General features: G+C 28.0%; 6 protein-coding genes across 7 annotated transcripts; 4 read left to right on the top strand and 2 right to left on the bottom strand.

The window, feature by feature from the left end:
- Positions 1–547: 547 nt before the first annotated feature.
- On the bottom strand, positions 548–4,737 carry LOC118073436 (prolyl endopeptidase). Its single transcript, XM_035093931.1, has 12 exons — positions 4,356–4,737; positions 4,044–4,267; positions 3,475–3,888; positions 3,229–3,388; positions 2,955–3,155; positions 2,623–2,805; positions 2,404–2,517; positions 2,186–2,334; positions 1,874–2,086; positions 1,018–1,345; positions 848–931; positions 548–762 (listed from the first exon to the last, which is right to left on the bottom strand). The coding sequence occupies exons 1-11, from the start codon at positions 4,416–4,418 to the stop codon at positions 866–868; spliced, it is 2,115 nt and encodes a 704-aa protein (XP_034949822.1). The 5' UTR covers positions 4,419–4,737; the 3' UTR covers positions 548–762; positions 848–865.
- A 384-nt stretch (positions 4,738–5,121) lies between these two features.
- LOC118073435 (peroxidase-like) lies at positions 5,122–9,262 on the top strand. 2 transcript variants are annotated; one of them, XM_035093930.1, is made up of 7 exons: positions 5,122–5,431; positions 6,236–6,367; positions 6,468–8,110; positions 8,248–8,427; positions 8,500–8,704; positions 8,778–8,886; positions 8,961–9,262. In XM_035093930.1, the coding sequence occupies exons 2-7, from the start codon at positions 6,244–6,246 to the stop codon at positions 9,046–9,048; spliced, it is 2,349 nt and encodes a 782-aa protein (XP_034949821.1). In that variant the 5' UTR covers positions 5,122–5,431; positions 6,236–6,243; the 3' UTR covers positions 9,049–9,262. The 2 variants fall into 2 exon arrangements, with proteins under 2 accessions (XP_034949821.1, XP_034949820.1); XM_035093929.1 differs by lacking the exon at positions 5,122–5,431 and adding an exon at positions 5,792–6,150.
- A 127-nt stretch (positions 9,263–9,389) lies between these two features.
- LOC118073560 (2-oxo-4-hydroxy-4-carboxy-5-ureidoimidazoline decarboxylase-like) lies at positions 9,390–10,386 on the top strand. The gene is made up of 3 exons (XM_035094135.1): positions 9,390–9,652; positions 9,714–9,864; positions 9,931–10,386. Exons 1-3 carry the CDS (start codon positions 9,460–9,462, stop codon positions 10,127–10,129), a joined length of 543 nt encoding a protein of 180 aa, XP_034950026.1. The 5' UTR covers positions 9,390–9,459; the 3' UTR covers positions 10,130–10,386.
- Pomp (proteasome maturation protein) lies at positions 10,161–11,188 on the bottom strand. The gene is made up of 5 exons (XM_035094136.1): positions 11,038–11,188; positions 10,800–10,897; positions 10,676–10,730; positions 10,422–10,597; positions 10,161–10,344 (listed from the first exon to the last, which is right to left on the bottom strand). The coding sequence occupies exons 1-5, from the start codon at positions 11,038–11,040 to the stop codon at positions 10,257–10,259; spliced, it is 420 nt and encodes a 139-aa protein (XP_034950027.1). The 5' UTR covers positions 11,041–11,188; the 3' UTR covers positions 10,161–10,256.
- Positions 11,189–11,286: 98 nt separating this feature from the next.
- LOC118073558 (uncharacterized) lies at positions 11,287–13,489 on the top strand. Its single transcript, NM_001414569.1, has one exon. The coding sequence runs from the start codon at positions 11,526–11,528 to the stop codon at positions 13,449–13,451; it is 1,926 nt and encodes a 641-aa protein (NP_001401498.1). The 5' UTR covers positions 11,287–11,525; the 3' UTR covers positions 13,452–13,489.
- On the top strand, positions 13,475–22,554 carry LOC118073421 (uncharacterized). The gene is made up of 5 exons (XM_035093911.1): positions 13,475–15,561; positions 16,576–17,109; positions 17,220–17,814; positions 17,910–22,115; positions 22,213–22,554. Exons 1-5 carry the CDS (start codon positions 13,616–13,618, stop codon positions 22,552–22,554), a joined length of 7,623 nt encoding a protein of 2,540 aa, XP_034949802.1. The 5' UTR covers positions 13,475–13,615.
- The last annotated feature ends 18 nt before the right edge of the window (positions 22,555–22,572 follow it).

The following is a 22,572-nucleotide window of genomic DNA, read 5'->3' as shown; positions in this document are numbered from 1 at the left end:
TATTAGTTCAAATTTCAATCAATTGTTCAAGAAAAATGAATAATAAAAATAAGTATTTAATTTATTTGAATAGAATATTTTAAAAAATTTTTATCATTTAACACATGGAATATGTACATAAAATAAATTGTTCTATGTAAATATATTTATATAAAACAATGTTTTTGATATTCTTGTATAATACAATGTACTATATAATTTTATCTTATGTCATACATGTGTTAGATATATTCTATTGACACACGATTAGTATATACATGTGACACATACATAACTTTTATTGGTCAATCTTAATTTTTTATATTTTTTGAACTCGAGTACCTACGTTTATCGTTCATACATTTTCATCCCATTTGTGCTTTATATTTAGGAGGGGATGTGATGATTATTAAGGTCAGCGATAAGAAATTTTCTTGCTTACTTTGTAAATCTATCATATCATTACTATATGAAAATTTCATCGTGGTGGTCATACACGTTTTTTAACACCAATTAATCTTTCTCAATTCATAATTCAAAAAAATGATTATATTTTAATGTTTTCTTCTTTATTTAGAAAATTTTTTAACATGATTAATTTTTCATGAACTTTGACTTTAACATCTTACGGATGCATATCAATTGATTATCCTTTTTTTTAGTTATCTTAACATTTTAGTAATAGATGAATAGGAGGTTGCAGAAGCCTAGGACTTGTGTAAGATTACTCAAAGCTCAATGCTTACATTACGACACACAATTTGAAATGATGAAAAATTGAATCTGAAATAAAATTATTTGAGTGAAACCAACTTCATTGACTTCATGTATTACTGGAGTAAATTTATAATAGAAATATTGTTAATACCAATTTTGGTCTTCATCTTCACTTGTAGAACTTCAGATTCAACGTCTTCACCATAAATGCTAGAATATCTCTTTTCTCTTCAATCTAAAAAGTATTATGAAAGTCAATTAATAACAAGACACTTATGTGGTAATAATTAGCGTGACGCATTTTTTAAACTAATCACATACAATTTTGGTAGTAGGTTTACCACGTCCATGGCCTGCTTTAGTTTCTATTCTTGCCATTAATGGATTTGTCTGTTGTGGTAATTTTCCCAATGTATATTGAAGAGTAGCAATTAATTTTAAAGTATGCAATGGAACAACACGATCATCGTGATCGGCAGTTAATAAAAGTGTGGCTGGGTATTGGATATTATTTTCAGGAATTTTAACATTATGTAGAGGTGAATATTTGAGAAGATATTTGAAATGCTCTTTATCATCAGAGCTTCCATAGTCAGAAATCCATGCATATCCAATTGTGAATTTATGGAATTTCAACATATCCATTACTCTGAAAAAAAAATTGAAGAGTATTAATAAATGTATTTTTTAATGTCATATATAATATTCAGATTAATTTCTAAATATAAAAATTGCCCCCTTTCATGTTGGCTTTATTAGATAATTATAATGGAAATTTTTGAACTCATGTCTAGCGCAAATTAAGAGTTCATTACGCTGATATAATTGAGATAAGAAAAATTCTGATTTGTCTTAATCAGGGATTACGAATTATAAAATTCTAAAAAATTTAGATCAAATATTTTCTTTTTTATGATTTCATGAACTTGTAAAATAAAATAAAAATCATAAGACGTTAGCCTTTGATTAGAAGGTTATATTTCTAATAATTATTAATTAGTAGTATTGGTTATCAATAATACTTTTTCATGTTTTCTTTACTAAAAGACTCTTTCCATTTTGTTGAATCAAACTAATGATAAAGCATTGGTTTTATTTCTTAATTATAAACTTCAGTATACTCAATAAAATCAACTCGTTTCAAAAACAAGTTATTTACACATAAATTATACTTTACCCAACTTCTGCGATTGCAGCACCATATAATTCTGGTCGTTGATTTATGCAAGCAGCAACTAAAAGACCCCCATTACTGCCTCCATGGATAGTTAATTTCTTAGCAGTTGTATATCCGTGTTCTATTAGATACTCAGCAGCGCAATGGAAATCATCAAATACATTTTGTTTTTTAAATAAACGTCCATTATTATGCCACTTCTCACCATATTCACTGTAAGAAATTATCAGTATTAATTTTAAATAATGATTGAACGGTACTAGGCTAGTATGTTTTGTATAAATTAATTTCTCATTAGTTTATTATTATTACCCTCCTCCACGTAGATTTGCAAGAGCAAATACTCCTCGAAGGTTCTGAATGAATACCAACCGGCTTACTCCGAATGTTGGTTGAAGGCTAACATTAAAACCTCCATAACCGTAAAGAAGTGCTGGCATAGATCCATCCAACACCGCATCCTAAACATATTAATTATAAAACAATTATTACTAGATTTGATTGTTAAAATGATAATAATTGATAATTACCGCTCCCATTACTATGAACATAGGAATCCTAGTCCCATCTTTACTTGAATAAAATACTTGGGTCATTTTGTATGCTGATGGATCAAAATTATCTACTTTTATTTCTCGTAATACCTGAATAATTGAATAAGTTATAATTCAATATACTTTCAATATTACTTTCAATTTAATATGTAGTTCTTAAATTACATTATTATTTAGATAAATTTTTTAACATACTTGAGGTTCTTCATTTTTAGCTAAATCCAGTGTATAAATGATTCCTGGAGTTAAAAATGAAGTAAACTGATAAAATATTTCAGAATAATCGATATCTCCACTGAATCCAACAATTGTGCCCAAATCAAGAGGAAATGTTCTTATTAATTTTCCAGTGTTCAAACAATGTAATTGTAAAATGTGCTAAATAATTGAATAATAATTTAGTATTATATAAAATGTCAAGTATTAAGAACATCAATTAATTTTGTTTAAAATTAAATGTGGATAACTTTACTTATATAATGATACTATTAAATAAATCACTACAAGAAAAATACTATGTAATTTACCTTAACATCCTCAATGTAGCAAACGACTAATTTATCAGTGTGAACAGCAACTGCCCAATCCAGTACTCTTTTAGAATCTTCATCTATCAAATTCGTCCAATTACTTTCAGCATAATCATCAAAATTTATCCATACCAATCGATAATTTGGTGCTTTTCTATTCGTCATGAATAGCATTTTAGAACCAACGTTAGTAATGTACTATTTTGTAAAAAAAGTAAAATTATTATTCATTGCTAAAAAAATATACAAAAGAAATATAAATAAAACGAACATCATAATCAGCTTCGAATTTCTCAACAACTTTAGTGAGAGACAACTTTCCAGTAATCTTTTCACTTGATTCCAATTTAGTGAAGTAAATTAAATTGTCACGACAATCTTTCATAGGTGTTACTAGTAAATACTTTCCACAATCTGTAACTTCTGCTCCTCTGAAAAGAGAAATCGAGTTTTTTTTGTAGAAAAGTTTTTTTTTTTTAATTGACTTAATATAAAATTTTATATTCAAATAATATACATTCTCCATAAAGGTTCTTCCGGAAATTCAACAACAAGAACATCTTCAGCTTGAGTAGTACCCACTCGATGATAACATAATTTTTGATCTCTGGCTCCTAGAGTTTCAGAACCATCAGTTACTCCTTTCTGTTCAAGATACGTTCCATAAAATATTCCCTTATTATCGTGTGTCCATGTAATTGTTGAATATTTTATTTTCTCTAATACTTCAGGGTATTCAGTACCAGTTTTGACATCAATAAAGTGAATAGTACTCCAATCGGAGCCACTACTAGACAATCCGTAGGCAAAAATTAATCCATCCTCACTAAATTGGGTATTTGATATTGCTACTGATCCATCTTCTGAAAGGGTGTTGGGATCTAAAAAGACTGTTGCTTCGGAATGTGGTGTATCTTGAACGTATAAAACACTAAAAATCGATTTCAAAATGTTAATAACGCGCCTTGTTTATTTCTTAATATAAATAAATTTGATAGAAAGATAGAACTCATTTATTTATCAATAAAATATTTTTGCTAGTCATTCTACAACAGAAATTTAAATAGTAGAAGTAATGAAAAATACCTTTGATTTTGTAAACCGGTGTTTTTATAAAAATAATATTTATCTCCATGTCTTTCAGGACAAGAATACTTGGGATAATCCCATAATTGTTTAAGACGATCATGAATATCTTGAGAAACAGAACATGAATCTAAAAATGGTCTTGTAATTTCATTTTGAGCATTAACGAATGCTTTCACTTCTTCTGATTCTGGATCTTCTAACCATCTGTAGGGATCTTTGATCTAAAAACAAATACACAATAGTAAATATTATGAGCTTTTTCATATAAAAATGATAATTCAAAAAATGACAAAGCATGTAAAATCTAACCTCTACTCCATGATAAACATCGACACAAGACTCGTCTCTTCGTGCTTCAGGGTACGAAAACATTCTTGGATAAATTTATAATCACAAAATTAATTGATATCTTGAGTGAATTTATTCATTTACAATAACGAAAATGTTCAAAAGGTTATCTATTCTGTGAGAATTCGAAAGACGTATAGATGATACTACAAACTACACCGCCATACCAGAACGCGACATGTGTTATATATTGAGCGACAATCAGATTTCTAAGAATTTTATTACCACTCCATTATATTTAAAATTCGCTACATGTACGAAACTTATTCTTAATGAATGGGTTTATATTTTATCACAACAGCTTGATGATTGATCATCTAATAATTAACAACTTTTGTGATGAATCAGCTAAAAATTATTTTTTTTATTGTTTCATATTAAAAATCATGCATAAGTGCACTAAAATTTTGATATATATAAACAAAAATATCTCCAAAAAAATGAATTTTAGGTATTGTTTTTTTGTTTAAAATTAATAAATAGAGCAATTGGACCACAACGAAGAAATTTAATAAAGGAATAAAAATACTTAGATGGATAACAAAGACACAAATAAATGAACATTCATTGATTAGATAAGGAAATCCCTCACATTAAGTAAGTATATACGCACATATATCAAGTAATATATTCCATAGTAATCGTAAATAAATGGATGATAATTTTTTATAAACATCTTTTATCATGCAGAATATTTTAAATGAGGTGTGTTGGATAAAAACTATTTATGTATATGTCATTTAAGTGCTTACTTCATAAACATGTTTGAATTATCAGCATCAAAATTAGTTGTAGAAATGATTTCTTCATACATAAGACTCTAATAGCGGGGATTTCATATATAAAAGGAGTGGGATATTATATACAATAGAAGAAGACTATTAAGTTGATCAGAAGATTTAAATAAATTAATTATTCGTTGGATCTGGAGTAAGACGTCCACATAGAATATTATCAATTAATTGAGTGTTATTTTTTATTTTTCAATTGTGCGATTCATGTAAATTTATCCAAGATTATTAGATTTGAATGCATATGTAAGTAAACATTAAAAATTTGCTAATTACTTCCTGTATAAACAACATTTATCTTCAGCTGATCTTGTAAAAAATGGCGCGAAAAAACCGGTTTTACATTCATGAACTTCTTGAACTTTTCAATTAACAATTACGCAAAAATTAAAAATATATCTTCTAGATAATAAATATAGTTTTATATAATTTTGAGCGGTAAATTTTTTTATAACAACATATCTACAAAAATTAAAAAAATCAATTATATATATCTCCTTGATTTGAACTGGTTGCTTTTTTCTCTCTCGCAATCTCTACTTACCTATACTTTTGATAACTATCGCATACAAAACCACTCTATCTATGTATACACACAGATATATTTTTGTCCCAACGCCTAGTACGACGTTTCGCTTACTTACGATATTGATGTACATGGGAGCCAATTTCTGGCACATTCTACGGGTCGAGTAAAATCAAGATTAATTTGTTATATTATTCATTTGTGTACATAAAAACATAGAAGATAATTAACATGTAATTAAAAAGGTTTTCAATCTGAGAGGACATATTTTAATGATTGACTAATAAAATATGTTAAATTTAGTGAAGCATTGATAAAATTGAAAATAAAATGTGTACTATCAAGAGAATGAAAAGTTTATTTGCCAAAATGGAGCATAATTTGATGATTTTTTTTCATAAGACTCTCCTGCGTGTAGAGAGAGTAAAGGATAATCTAGGTCAATAACACATGATTTAAATATTTTTAAAAAATAATTTAAATATATCCATTGATAAAATTTTTTTTTTATTCTGTGTGTTTAGCCGGTAGCATGATGGCGATTTCACTTGCAATGTTTATGATAATTTGGATCTTGATTCAAACCACACTCAATGGTTTAATGGCTGAATATTCTACCTATTCTGGTAAGAAAGACAGCAGCCATAGATCGTACAGTAAGTCTTAAGTTAAATAATATTCATTCAAGAACGTTTGTCAACGTTGTATTAAAGTAAATACCTATCAGATAATTAAATGCGATTATTTCTATTACAGGGTCATTAGATGATTATAATCAAACAACACTTAAAAGTGCTCAAGATGCAGCTTTATCATTTGCACAAATAGATAAAATTGCATTAAATGCATCTCTTAATTATGGATTGACAATCCGTAATAGAATGTCAAGACTTGAGGCTAATCTAGTATCTGCAGACATTGGATTAAATAATAATACTTCATCACATAATCAATATTTATTTTCACATCCAAGTGAAGATGCATTAAATTTACAAGCTAATGCAGACGTTGTTTCAAAAGCCTCATTATACCTTGTTCAACATCACTGTCAAAGGTATGGTTTAAGCAATGAAAAATGTGCGCGTATTGTATCAACCTTAAAGTTGGATGGTACAAGTTTAGGTAGGCTCTGTAAATCCAAAAATTCAATTAAATGTCCAATAAATAATCGTTATCGTACCATTGATGGTACATGTAACAATATCAATAATCCACGTTGGGGTAGTGCTTTGACGCCGTATTCTAGAATAATGTTTCCGAACTATTATGATGGAATTCAAGAATTAAGACATGCTGTTAGAGGAAGAAATCTCCTACCTGGACCAAGAGTTATCAGTATAAGTTTATCAGAAACTCAAAAGAACAAAATTAATATCGCCAGTATTAAATCATTAGCTTTGATGCAGTGGAGCGAATTTATTGCACACGATTTATCACATACTGTAGTTCGTAAAATGACTGGAACGAATAAACCAATAAGATGTTGTGAAACTAATGGTAACAATTTATCACCACGATACATTCATCCAGATTGTGCAGCTATTTCGATACCAGATGATGATCCAGTTTACAGTAAGCATAACATAAGATGTATGAACTACGTCCGATCACTTTCAGCTTTGAAAGTTGATTGTACTTTTGGTCCAATTGAGCAAATGAATCAGGCAACTCATTTTTTGGATGGTTCAACAATTTACGGCTCAACAAAAAAACGATCTGAAGAGCTGAGAACTTTCCAAGGTGGAAAATTGAAAACAGATGACTGGGGTGATCGATCAATCGAGTATGACACAGAATATTTACCATTAAATGGCCAAAATATTTCATCAACAAAAGTATCAGATCCATGTCCAACTGGTATCAATAATTGCTATAGATCAGGTGATGATCGAGTAAACATTGATCCAATCTTAGCAGTCTTACATACAATATGGCATCGTGAGCATAATCGGATTGCTGAAGAATTAAGTAAAATAAATCCATTGTGGACTGATGATATAATTTTTGAAGAAACAAGGCGTATTGTTATTGCTGAAATTCAACATATTACTTATAATGAATGGTTGCCGATTATTGTTGATGATAATTACGTTATTAAAAAAATCCAGAAGTACGATTACAAAGCACACGAAGATCCTTCAGTAAATAATGAAGCAGTAACAGCAGTATTTCAATACATAAATTATTTGAAAGATAAAAAAAAACGAAATGTTATCAAAACAGAAGGTAACTTTAACAGGAAACAGAATGGCTATAATAGATTGAATTCAACCCTCCTTCATCTGTCAGAATTTTTTTATAAACCACGTATTATTGAGGTTGATGATACTTTTGACAATTTAATTCGCAGTTTGAGTAATCAGTTGAGGAACATAGAGGATATTAATATGGTTGCTAATGTAAGATTCGAACTTTACCTAAGTTATGATTACAGTCTATTGAAGATTGTATTCGTAATAATAATGTTATTGATGGATAGTGTGTACTATCGTTGCATGCATGCGTATGAATATCATGTTGAGTGTGTACATTTTAGATAACGGAGCTATTGAATGCAACGAATGGAAGTGGTAAAAATGTTGGCCTTGATGTATTAAGTTTGGATATCCAACGTGGTCGAGATCATGGACTCGCGTCTTATAATTATTATCGCGAGTATTGCGGCCTATCTAGCGCTATATCATTTGATGATTATTTAGACGTTATACCATCAGAAGTTCGTATGAAGATTTGAAAATGTATTTTTTGTTAATTTACACAGAATATTTTTTGATGATTTTTTTTTCAGATTGTAGAAAAGATGAAAGCTTTTTATGATGATCCAAATGATGTAGATCTGATTGTTGGTGGTATGAGTGAAATGGTGTCAGATACTAATCAAACACTTTTGGGACCAACTTTTAAATGTTTACTTTTGGAGCAACTAGCCAAAACTCGAAGAACCGATAAATATTTTTATGATTCTAGATCTCAACCTTATCCATTTACTCCAGGTAAGTCGATTTATTTACAATATAATAATACTTGTAATGACAATAATGATGATGATTATTTTGTTTGTATTAGAACAATTGAATGAAATAAAACGAGTCTCATTGGCACGAATTTTCTGTGACAATGGAAATAATATCTTACAAATGCAGCCTGAAGCATTTTTAAGTCTTTCAGACAACAAGTAAAATATTTTTATACAACAATAGTTTTAAATGTACTATTAATACGTTCATTATTATTGTTTATTTTTTTCAGAAATCACCTTCAGGATTGTGACAATTATGAAGCAATTCCAAAATTAAATTTATATGCTTGGTCTGAAAGAAGTAGATTTTATATTTAAAAAATTTTCTCATCTCATTTTTCTATAAGGCTGAAAGCATAAATATTAATTCCTAAGTAATAATTGGCATGACAATTTTAAAATAATAATATATGACAGACGGTAGTAGATCGTATTAATGCTTCTTGATAATAGTAAGTCAAATATATAAATCAAATATATATTATAGATTAAGTTAATTTAAGATTATAATGAACATGTATATAGTATATATGTATTTTTTATAAAATAAATATATTTAAATCAGAATGTTTATTTTTATTCATCGAACTGTTAGTATTGGGAAGAATTGATTAACGATAAGAAAATCAAGACTCTGGGAAAATAGTGATAAATATTGAACTTTCTGAACTTCGTACAGTCTTTATTGATTCACTGTCGAACAACATCATCCTTTGTTAAGTTTTCGAAATGAGTTCAAGTAGAACGTATAGTCTTGAAGAAATTAATTCATTATCAACAGAAGAGTTTACTAGTTTATTTAGTAATATTATAGAAAATTGTCTAGAAGTATCTTATCAAGTATCATTGAAGAGACCTTTTATAAAAATTAATGAAGTTGAAAACGTATTTAACGATTATCTCAATCAACTTGATAATAATGGTAAATAGATTGCTCAATTATAATATTACAATTATAATAATAATAAATTGTTTGTTAACAGGAAAAGAAAATATTTTAAATAAACATCCACAGTTAAAAGGTAAAATAAATAAAGAGGAATTAACAACTGAATCAAGAAAAGAACAAGAATTAGTAGAGATCAACTCAATAGCAGAATCACAAAAATTAGAGTTGATGAAATTAAATGAACTGTAAGTATTTTTGGAATAGATGATTTTAAAAATTATTAAAGTAATAAATAACGGTCGATCTCGTAGGTATTTAAAAAAATTCTCATTTCCATTTATAATATGTGTACGAGACAATAATGTTTTATCAATACTTTCGGCAATAAAAACTAGGTTAGAAAATTCAAAGGATGTAGAATTGAATAATGGAATTGAAGAAGTCAAAAAAATAAGTAAATTTCGAATAACAGATTTGCTAACAAAAGACAACTCTATTGAAGATAAATGACAAATTTATGTTATCACATTGAACAAACATATTTATATTTATAGCAAAACATTTATTCAGATTCAGTAATGTATTTAATATGAAGAACGTACATAATCATAAATTAAAAATAATGATTACCAAATGTTTAGAGGAATCCTAATTTTTTTTCTACTGTTGCATGAGGCTGTAACATCTGTTCTCTGAATTCTGGAGTATTTAATACATCTTCAAATCTAATCGAGGAATTAAAATAAATAAACAGATATTAAAATGTACAATATTTGAAAAAAACTATTTATCTATAGCTTACCCAATTTCTTCATCACGTCCCAATAAAATATCCCGCATAACTGATGATGATGGTAAGAATGGAAGTCGACCAATATTTTCTGTTGATTTAAGTTCCATTGCTAAACGTAAAGGAGCATGAAGACCCTGAACATTCCTTAAAATGGTCATTTCTCGTTGCAATTGATTTTGATGAAACTAATGGAAAAATACGCTGAATTATAATTTAATTGATAAAAATGCCAAAAATATTTACAACAATGCAGCAATACTTACATTGCGTTCTGCAGCTTCTAAAGGATGTGAAGAGCCTATATTATTTGTTGCCAAACTGAAATTATCAATTATATACATTATTTGATAGCCATAATTATAATTCTGTTCAATATATTAAACTTACCCATCGACCAAAGGATTCGGTATGCCATAGTGTCCAGAGGATATTTCAAAAGTGTCGGGTACTGAGGCTTTGGCTTTTAGGGGTGGCAAATTGAAACTCTGTAAAATTACAATTATAAAGCTTTATTAATTTAACGAATTATTATGTCAACTATTCTAACCTCAATCATGTGAACAGATAATAATGATTGTAAGATCTTACTAAACGAATGTTGAATGTTAAACAAAATATAACTTACCATTTTGTTAAGAAGTTAAGGAGTATCTTTTGATAAAATGATTATCAAATTAATAGAAAGACAATGATTTAATAAAAATATTAGTGAGAATGACAAGTGGATAACAGAATTACATACAATACTTTAGGATGATATAGCTAGTTTTAAAAACATAAAAGATCGTTTTCAATGCTCATGTAGTAACGTGGGTTTGATGTAGCTGAATGCGCCTAAAGATATCTTCGCCTGTATAGAGGGAAATTTAAAAAAGTTAATCAGAATTAATGTTTTCATCAGTTCATTTTCTTCTATATAGCCCCACTCGAGGCGCCTTAATAATAAACAATAATAGCAGTAGTTTAAAATGTAAATTTTACGCAAATTTTCTCGACTGTATTTTTATAGTTTGAGATCTTTTAGTTCTTTTCATTCATCTAACAGTGAAAAATCAAAAATTTAAAAAATTTTATTATATTAGTTAAAGAAGACACATTATCATATGCAAAAAAATGGATTCTGAAATAATTACAAGTTTGATTTTGTTAATTTGTCTTGTTCTTTTTATATATTTTTATTACTTTGTCTATAATAATACTCCAAATGATACAACTATGAAGATTGTTGATGATGAACAAATTTTAAGATTTAAACAAGCTTTTAAAAAACAAAATGGGTCATTGAAGGATGATTATCAAAGAATTAACGAATACAAATTTAATCAAAGTGAAACATTATTTGATGCTGGTGCTAAAAGTTGGAGCGATGATGATATTAAAATTCGGGATTTGATTCAATTTGGATTTAGATTGTTAAATAAGTATGCAGAAGATAATACATTGGAGCAGTGTTTGAAAATATCCACAGACATTGTATTACGAGTTGCTCGTATAGTTAATAGATTATTAGAAATAAATGTTGTTCATGCAAATAAAAATAAACCGAAAGGTACGAAAGGCAAAGGAAAAAATGAAGGAAAAAAAGAAGATGATGTTGATGGTATTGAAAATAGAATGAATCGAAGAGATACTAATTCAGAGCCTGCTGACAAAAAAATAAATCGTCATACATTTTCTGTATATATACCAAGATTGATGGTAATGTACGAGTATATTGGTAATGATGATTGTATTAAGAGATACGTGTGCCATCCAATAATTACAAAACTGATTCATGCATTAAACAAATCACTAGACAAAACTGAAAGTGGTTCAAACATGGTACAGTTTGCTCTTCCTCGTCTATTGAGTAATTATTTATTTGACCGAGAAACATATATAAACGAAAGAAATAGCCCTCTATTTGAAGAACTATGTACATATTATAACATAAAATACAATTTATCTGCTGACGGACCGAAAAATGGTGTTTACGAAGACGGTTCATGTTTATATCATAATAGTGTAGCACGATATTCTAATTTATTTGTTTTACGAGGTTTTTATGAGGATATATTTGCTTGTTTTGGAATTGATTACAATTTTCATGACATTGTAGAGCCAATAATTGATAAATTGTTTCACCCTAATATTGGATATGTAACATTTGGTTTATACGGTGATAGTGGTGAAAGAACCATGGATATGAAAGGAAAGCTTGGCATTGCAATAATGCCGTACATAGGTCTTGGTTTATTCAAAAATGAAAATTTTATATTTTCATTACGTATTCAAAGACCTGGTATTGCTGCTTACTTCAAACCCTCAAAAGATAGTCAGGATACATTTGCTCTTGGTTGGATACAATTGAGAAAAATATATCTTAAAGGTATGATGTATCCTCGACCATTGACATGGGATTTATTAACAAAAGAGCCAGGTATTATTTTATTTGAAAATCAGAATACATATGTTAAATTGACACCAACAAAAGATAAATCGAATATTTACACAGAAATGATTAACTCGTTCATTGGTCGTGTACCAAATGAAGATGTCATGTTTTGGATGAATGAATATCAACTTTCTGAATATTATGACGATATAATCATTACTGAAATGGGAGTTGCTACTAACAATGGTGTAGAGATATTTTACTGTACAAATAAAGATAATTCAGAAAGCAAAAAATTAATGCTTCGAGTCAAAGATCACGATAATCCTATTTTACATTGTGAACCAATAAGCAGTAATGGATTAGCACAACTTACTAGAGAAGGATTGACTTTAAAGATGGTTTTCGATAAAACTGATACTGTAGAAATAAAGCGAAATGAAACTACCAAAAATATGGAATTTAAATATAATTCTAATAAATACATCATTAAAGTTTTGACACCGAATGTTAATTACGTTGTTTATGTCTATCATGAAGATAAATTGATTAAAATGTTTGGAGGTAGTTCTAAGAGTGAATTAAGTGATACTATGGAAATATTTTCAGATACACCAGAGAAAAAATTACTAGTTAGATCACGAGTTACATACATGTATGATTAATGAAAAAATAATACATTGATATTATTTTCAAAAATTTATTACTTTGTTGTTCGTATTATTGAACTATTTTTTCATTGTTAAAATTTATTTATTATAATAGGACATTTTATAAAAATTATAATACGTTATATTAGATAAGATAATAACCAGTTGTATGATTCATTATGGCAGCACCACATAGTTATTTAGGGTATATGACAATAAGCTTAGATAGTATTTTTTATAATGAAAAAAAAATTGCTTTCATTACATTATTAGCTGTAGTAATAATTGTTGATGTTATAATAGTTTTTAACATTGTCAAATTTGTATTTTGGAATAATGATAGAAGTGAAAGAAAGTTTATGAAAAAAGTTAGAGACACGATGGTCAAAAAAACTATTCTTAGTAATTCTGAAATGAAAATCATCGATCAATATTCATTCAATCATGGCAATAAATCACCACATGAACAATTCAATAATTGGGATTCTAACGTAACTCCTCTTGAACAGTTGTGTTTATTTGGATTTAAATTATTAGAATATTATGGATACAATCACAAACCATGTAAATATCTCCAGATAGTTGAAGATATCATTTTAAGAATTGATAAAGCTCTTACAAATGTAAGTAAAATGGTAGTGTTAGAGGATGACGATGATAAAATGAATAATCAAGGACTTACGATATATCCATGGGGTACAAATTGGTATCCCTTTTCAGTTTACATTCCCAAATTAATGACTATGTATGAATATGTTGGAAATAACGATTGTATTAAAAAGTATGTGTGTCATAAAAATATAATCCGATTAATTCCAGTATTAAATAAATCGTTAGATATATTTAGAGACGGGGCTAATTTAGCATACATTGCTTTACCGCGTCTTTTAACAAATTATTTATATGACCGAGAAACTTACGAGAAAGACAAAAAAAGCAAAGAATATGAAGATCTATGTAATGTTTACAATGTAAATTTTCTTAACATTGATCAAGTATCCAATGGTATGTACGAAGATGGTTCATATATATTCCATAGAAATGTAGCAACATATTCTTATCTAGTTACACTGTGTAATTTTTATGAAGAAATATTTATAATTATTAATGGTAAATCTCGATTGAGAGAAATAATGAAATTACTTTTGGAGAAATTATTACATCCTACTATTCCATACACCACATTCGGTTTATTCGGTCGCAATGGTGATAGAGTCCATAAACGTTGGTGGGATATCAAAGGAAAGCTTGGTATAGCAATAATACCATTTATTGGTCTTGGATTATTCAAAACTGAACGTTTTATGTTTTCATTACGTATTCAAAGACCTGGTATTGCTGCTTATGAAACTGACATAGTTTATAAAGGAGAATTTGCTCTAGGTTGGATACAACTCAGAAAAATGTATTTAACACAAAGAGTTTATCCCAATCCATTAACTTGGCAAATTTTAAAAAATGAGCCCGGAATAATGTCAGTAGTCGATGAAGGATTTAAACAATTGTTGCCAGAAAAAAAAGATTATACTGTCCAATCATATATGTGTGAAAACATTAAAAATTCATTTATTGGGCGTTTAGTCTATCCTGAATTAATGTTTTGGAGAAATCAATACAAATTCAGTATTATGTATAATTGTTTTGTTGTAGAAATGGGTGTTGTAACTCATAATGGATTTGAAATATATTATTATATTGATAATACGTCAGAAGATCGAACACTGCAATTTCGAGTTTTTGATAATGATATTGAGCCAGATGATAAAATTCAAATTACAGTTGAAGGAGCTGAAATCGTAGATGGATTCATTCAAATTGATCCTCATAAAGTAGTGGAGTTTACTTGGAGAGTATTATTCAATGATACAACTAAAACAGTTATTGAAAAATTTAAAAAATCTAGTAATATGATATTTTATTATGACACCAATAAATATGTCATTGAACTCCAAAAAAATCCTAAAAAAAGTAGTAAAATATTTTATTTTACAGTTTCATGTTTTAATAGCGATAATAAATTATTATACGTTATTGGTGGTAGTTCTAATAGTAAAAAAAATGATTCTATGAAAAATGGAGAAACAGTGTTAAAGAGAGAACCGTTGACATTTATGTATATTGGATCTTAAAATGTATCAAAATCATAGGATAATTATTGTAATTGTAATTAATTCTATTGAGCTATGGATAAATTATATTGTCTCTTTTCTTCTTTGTACAATTATAAATGCTCAATTTCGTCAACAACAAATATTTTTTCATGATTACCGGCAACACGAAATGGGCAAACTCAAAAATATTCCACCACTTGCGGCCTAATAACTAGCGTCGCGTAGTGGTTGAAAATCAAACTAATCAATAAAAAATTATTAAAAATTAAATTCAAAAACGAAAAAGGAATAAATAATTAAATAAATGAATTATTAAGAAAGCTTATAATTTAATCTTTGACTTACAACAATTATACATTACATTATATGCATAAATATTACACAAAATGGAGAATAAATATTTACAATGTGTTCACGGTTTTGATACTTGAGCACAATTTATGATAAGACAACTGATTTATACATAAAACTACGATAATTAGTAGATCGGTGCTATTGAATATTATTTATTTCTGACATAATAACCCTAAACAACGGAATAATAATCCAATAAAATTGTAAAAAAGTAGCTAACTGAAAACAATAAACAAACGGCCATGACACTTGGTAGGCCAGTGTCGTGCAAAAAAAATTCTTTTCGGGAGCCAAAAAAAATGCGCACTGGCAGCAGAAGTGCATCTTTGATAAAAATTGCCAGTATTGTTGATAAATACCAGCAATCATTTCGATCATCAATCATTATGTTTTTTTTGCTCCTAATTCTTAAACTTTTCATACTCTAAAAATCAAAGATGCACTTCTGCTGCCAGTGCGAGTTTGCCTGGCAGTTTAAAACGATACCAACATCACGGATAGTGAGATTCCGTACTAAATGTTTGTGAGGTAATAAATTTTCAGGTTTAGGCTTCTATACAGGAGCATAGTTTCTGGCTCAAATATACTCGAGTGTTGACATCGGCCGCACGTGTTTGAATTTTATGTTCGATAGAGGTTATATGATGGAAAACAGTGAATATTTACAAATAAAGAGAAAAATATAAAAAATTTTCAATCAAAATGCAATCAAGTGAAGTAAATGAATCTAAACCTAAAAAATTAATAATAGAAAAAAATGAAAGTTCAAAAAAAAATAAAAAAAGAAGAAATACAATAACAGAAGTTGAAGAAATTGATATCAAGAAAGTTAAATCAGAATATTCAGTAAATGAAGTTGTAAAAAATAATCATAATGGAAATATTAATAATGATGAAAATAATCCAATTACTGCTGATGATAATAATGAGGAAGACAATGAAGTAGAAGTAAAATGTACTTCCAAAGAAGTGGATCAAATGACTGGAAAATTTTTAAGAAAGAGTTTCAGTACAGAAGGTGGAATTGATATTCTAAAAAAATTTATTGCTGTTTGTCAAGATAATAATGGAGAAAAAGATTTGGTTGGAGAATATTTAGAAGCTGGTGGTAGTATTCTTGAAATACTAAAATTACTTGATACTAATGAAAAGAAGAATTTAAAAAATGCTAGTATAATATTCTCTGCTATGTATTTCATTATTATGAAGTAAGTTTTTGAATACTATAAGATTAGAGACAAGATAAGCTTGACTCCATTATTATATTGTGATTATCTTAAATTGTGAATGTTGTAAATTTCTTTTTTTTTCATTTCAGAATTACAGCAAAGTATCCTCAACATCAATCAAGTGCTGGCGAAGCATGTCGTCATATTTTTAATTCTCACTTATCATTAATTCATTCAATGATGTCACAACAAAGTAGTCCGAAACAACGAAAAATAATTCTACAATTTCTGACTGCATTGGTAACATTAGGCGGAAGCCTACCGAGAGAACTCCTTAATCATCTGTCATTTCATTCTCAAGTAATAGATTTCCTTACCCAACAAACAAAACCAACTGATCTGGAAAGCGTGAGAAAATGTTTTATACATTTTGTTTTGGCATTTTTGGTCGATGGAAACAGTTTAACAATAAAAAGTCTCTTGGAAAAACGTGGATTACTTTCGAGTATTTTTCCTGGTCTAATTTATGATTCTCATTCAACAGTAAATTTAGTATTAACCACAATAAAAACTTATGTGTTAGAAAATAATTCAGTAATGAAAACTACAAAGCTCCATGTGTTTTGTACTCCAGTGGTAAAAAGCTTGGTGTGCTTATATAATTGGAAAGGTCCAAAAAACTGGCCAGGAATGAATAAAAAACATGTGAAAATTACTGAACATGTGGATCCTGATGAGAAAAAGGTACTACTATCAATACTAAATATTTAATAAATATCACTCAATTTTATAATATGATTCAGAATATTTAAAATTTTAATAATTTTTTATTTTTAAAGGTTGTGACAGAGGCAGTTCATGTGTTTTTAATAACTCTGTTAACATCTACCCGATATGGAATAATTTTTAATGATAGAAGCCTCGGTACTTCAGGTCGTAAGCATAATCAATTAGTAAATACAGTTTTGGAAAGTTTAGACAAACCATGGGAACATGAAAAACCCCGTGATTTAGTTATAAAAGTACTGTCAGCATGTCCAGATTTAGTTAAATCACAAATGACATATACTGAAGCATTTTTGGAACCACGTATATCACCAAAATGGATTTCAGTTATGAGTTTTGTATGCGAAGTCATAGAATCAATTGATCCAGAAAATTTGAAACCTTACATAGTGGAATTACATTTACCCCAATTAATTAATGCATCTCTCACTTTGACGATGCCACAAGTAATTTTAAAAAATACAATACCATCTTCTATCAATTCATCATCAATCATTGTACGTCAACAGGTTTGCTCTATGCTCCTGATCATGTTAAAACAAATTCAAAAATATTTTAAAATAGTCAAAAACAATTTTAACCAATCTGATTCAAACAATTATCAATCAGCAGTTGTTAATTACATTCAAAAAAATATGCCAAGCGTGAAACAAATATTATTTATGTGGAATTTAACACTAAAAACTGAAGAACCGTCAGATACATTAGATGATGAAATGGTATCCTATTTGCCAGAAAAAATTGATCACTTGGCATCAATAGTTGAATTACTGGAACATTATCGTGACATAAGTTCTAAGTTATTTGATATCAACTTTTTTGATGTTTCAAATAAATTACCAGAAATTGATTTATTTACTGATTTAAAAAATATTGAAACAACTAATATCAGTAAATTAAATGAAATAAAAACTAAATTAATTGCAATTAATTTTCAACTCAATCCAATAGCTTTTGAAATAGAGGAAACAATTTTTTCTAAATCTTTGATATTTTTGATTTCACTCATTGAGAAGGACTCACTCATGGTTAACAGAACATCTTCAATTCTAGATAAACAAGCTAAAAATACTATTAAACTTTTATTGAAATCTTTGAAAACATTCCAAGGATATGATAACCAAATAGATATTTGGATAAATTGTTTAAGTTATTTTGAAAATGAACAAAAAAATGCTGTCGCTCGATGGCTCGTAAAAATGTTTAGATACAGTGTAAAAAATAAAGATGAATTCTTCAAGAATAACAAAAAGAATAAGAATGAAAATGAAGAAAGTGCAATATCGAAGATAAAAGAAGAAAACTCTATTCCAGATATATTGCACATTGCGTTAGATTATCTCAAAAATCATACTAATGAAAATGGGTCAATTTATATGTCATACGTGATAGTCTTAACACTACATTATCAAAAAAATCCAGTAGAATTAGAAAATCTAATTGAAGATATGTATGGTTTACCTAATAAATATATATCGAGCTGGATTGAAGGAATTCCCGTATCACTGAAAAAATATTTTCCACAAAACATTATTAGTAATTATAGTAAACTTTTACTATCAAAAGATACAATAAAGTTTGAAAAATTATTTAATGGAGATAAATTAGTTAGTTTTGATTATGGAGATCAGAAGATTGAATTTCGACATCAATTAACAGTTTTTGAAGCATCTAACATTCTCCAAATGACTCTTTTCTATTTAATACAGTTTATGAAGAAAAAGCAATTACATCAAGAATTACTTGAACGATTCAAAAAAACAATAATCACATTTCTGAATATTGCAAAAAGCTTAGATGAAGCTACTAAAATAGAAGATTTAAATGTATTAACAAAATTTTTGAGCATGATTTTCAATAATATTATGACCTTGAAATATTTCTCCGTGATAGTGAACGATAATTCCTATGAAATACTCACTGCTAGCTACGTAGACATTATTAAAACAGCAGTCAGTATCAATAATACTAATAGAATGGAAGATGTATTGTTTTTATTCAAAAATAAATTCGTTTTTGAATTGAATTTGCTAATTAGTACAACTAATTTGAGACCGAAGCTATCATCGTATGCTGCTGAATTAATTGAAACTTTTGCATTATCAAATGAGGATATTTTTAATTTGTTGGAAAAAATTGTCAATTTACCAGTAGATTGTTTTATAAGTAATAAAACAAGTTTATCTTCTTGGGGAATAATTATACCAAAACTTATTAAACTATTAACCACATCAATAACTATGGATTGTAAAAAAGAAAAATTAACAAAAAATGTTCAGAGTGTGATTAATCACCTTGTGGAGATGAAAACAAAGCAAAAAATTAAATTGATTGAGACGTGGGAAATAAGTTTGACCACATTTTTTCATAAATATTCTGAATATATTTTTGTTATTGATGATAAACAGTTTAAGGGTTTACTAAACACTGATTTAACTATATCGACAATAGCATTGATCAGATTAATTATATCTAAAAATGATAAATTAATTCCAGTTTTAATTGAATCTTATAAATCAAACTCCAAGCTTCAAAATCAAAACATCATTTTCCCAATTATATCCATTAATTCAACATCCGAATGGACTCAAGAATTTTTAACTGATCTTTTTAATAAATATAATGAAGAAATTGTGTTTTATTTAACTTTTTCGGCTGACAACATAAATGTTGATTGGATTGTGACTAATGTTGATGCAATTTCTTGTTTGATAATGTCATGTTTCAATGAAGAAATTTGCAATAAGATTTCAAGTACCATAATACGTAGTGGAGATAAATTAGAAATGGTTGACATAAATTATATCAAATTATTACGAGTTTTGTATAAAAAACTGACAACTTTTAAAAATACTACAACAGTTATAAAAGAATTCATTCAAATTTTGATAAGAATATTTGTTTACTCATTGAAAAAAAATACTAAAAATGAAGAAAAAATGTTTACACTTTGTGATTATTTATCTGAAGCAATTGGTGATTTTAAACAATCTGAAGAGAATGATTTATTTGAAGAATTAAGTACAGCTAGTTCTTGGCCACAATTTATCAGATTTTCGTTGAAGCAAGGTTTAAAAAAATCGTCCAATAAAAATAATCAAAAGGATGAAAATGAAAAACCATTAGAAGATGAAAAAACTCTACCTCTTTTAGAAACAATAGCAAAACTTATTGACATCATTTATCCAAATAATTGTGAAGATCTTTATGTAAAAACAATCTTTGAGATGACTACATCTCACTCAGAATTTGTAAATCTAATGCTAAGTAGTGAAAATACAGTGAAAAAAAATTTGTTACAACTTTTATGGGTCTTGGTACGTAAAAATAGGAGTTTGATGTTACCTACACAAATTCCTCTATTCTTATCAGCATACAATGCAACATTAAATGAGTCAGACCAACTAATATTGCTTATTCTACGTCACTACGAAGCTTCAGAAATAAAATTAAATTATTATAAGCCATATTTATGGGGTGAAGCAGCAGCTAACCATTATAGCGTTAAAGGAGAGATTGATACTTCACTACTACGACAACCATCTATAGCACAGGTTATGGAATTGTTTAACGAAGATCTTGTTAATAATACTGTTATAAATTTTCCAATTAATCGTAGTTTACAATCAACCGTCTTACATCCTCCATCTAACGTTTATGATCCAGCATTTTTTCTTCCACTTTTAATATCATCATTCAGTGTTGATAATGTAATTCCATGTCATAAAATTATTAAATCAGGAACATTGTCTTTGATTTTTGCTTCGTGTGGAAGCACATGTGAAGGAATACGATTAGCAGCTTTTACTGTACTGGCTCGATTTTATTTTCACCTTGAAGCTACAAAAAATAGAAATAAATTACTCTGGATACGTTTTATTGATGCATTACGCAATGGAATAGCGTCTATGAAGGAGCAAGCTGAAATGAATTCATTAAAAAATATACAACTTAACAGTTTTATTACGACATTTTTAGCTAAAGCTTCTTTAATATCGGCTCGACCATTAAACCCACTTTTTGTACCAATTCAATCGTTTTTAATGGCTAAACCTGCATTAGTTCTGCAAGGAATACCTGAATTTTTAACACTGTTTCATAGCTCAGATATCAACCATAAATTATACAGACATTGGATATTGGAAGTAATTCGGGACGGAATGAAAACTGATGCTGATTTAAAACTTGCACTTAAATTTTCAGTTTTTCGAATGATCTGTGATTTTTATCACTGCTCATTAGCGGATCCCGAAACTAAGGTAAATGAATGAATAATTTATATACATTAATTTTCAGTGATTTTCTATCTGTAATAAATAAGTCAATAAGCATTATTTTGTTAATTTTTTGTTACAGAATTTAATACTTCAAGTTCTTAAATCAGCGACCAAAATAACGATGGGTAGTACAATATTGATAAGAGATTATGGTATATTAATTTGGCTCAAGGAAGTAGCTCGAAAAATAGAAAAGTATAATCTCGATAATGTTAATTTAGTATTAGATATAATTGAAAATTTATTATACACATTTAATTCAGTAAAAATTAGTCGCGATAATTTAAATCATTATAAATTCATTCTTTCATCTGTTTTAAATAATTTAAGTGAACATATACCTAAAGATGATATTAACGTAAATAATGTCACTTGTAAATATCACCATTGTTTTACTCAGATTAGTGAAGAAAATAAATGAAAATTTTCATGTAAAAAT

This window comes from Chelonus insularis, unplaced genomic scaffold (genome assembly GCF_013357705.1).
Source record: "Chelonus insularis isolate UGA/USDA-ARS -01 unplaced genomic scaffold, ASM1335770v1 scaffold_303_pilon, whole genome shotgun sequence".
Classification (NCBI taxonomy): Eukaryota; Metazoa; Arthropoda; class Insecta; order Hymenoptera; family Braconidae; genus Chelonus; species Chelonus insularis.
This window is presented reverse-complemented; position numbering and strand designations above follow the sequence as displayed.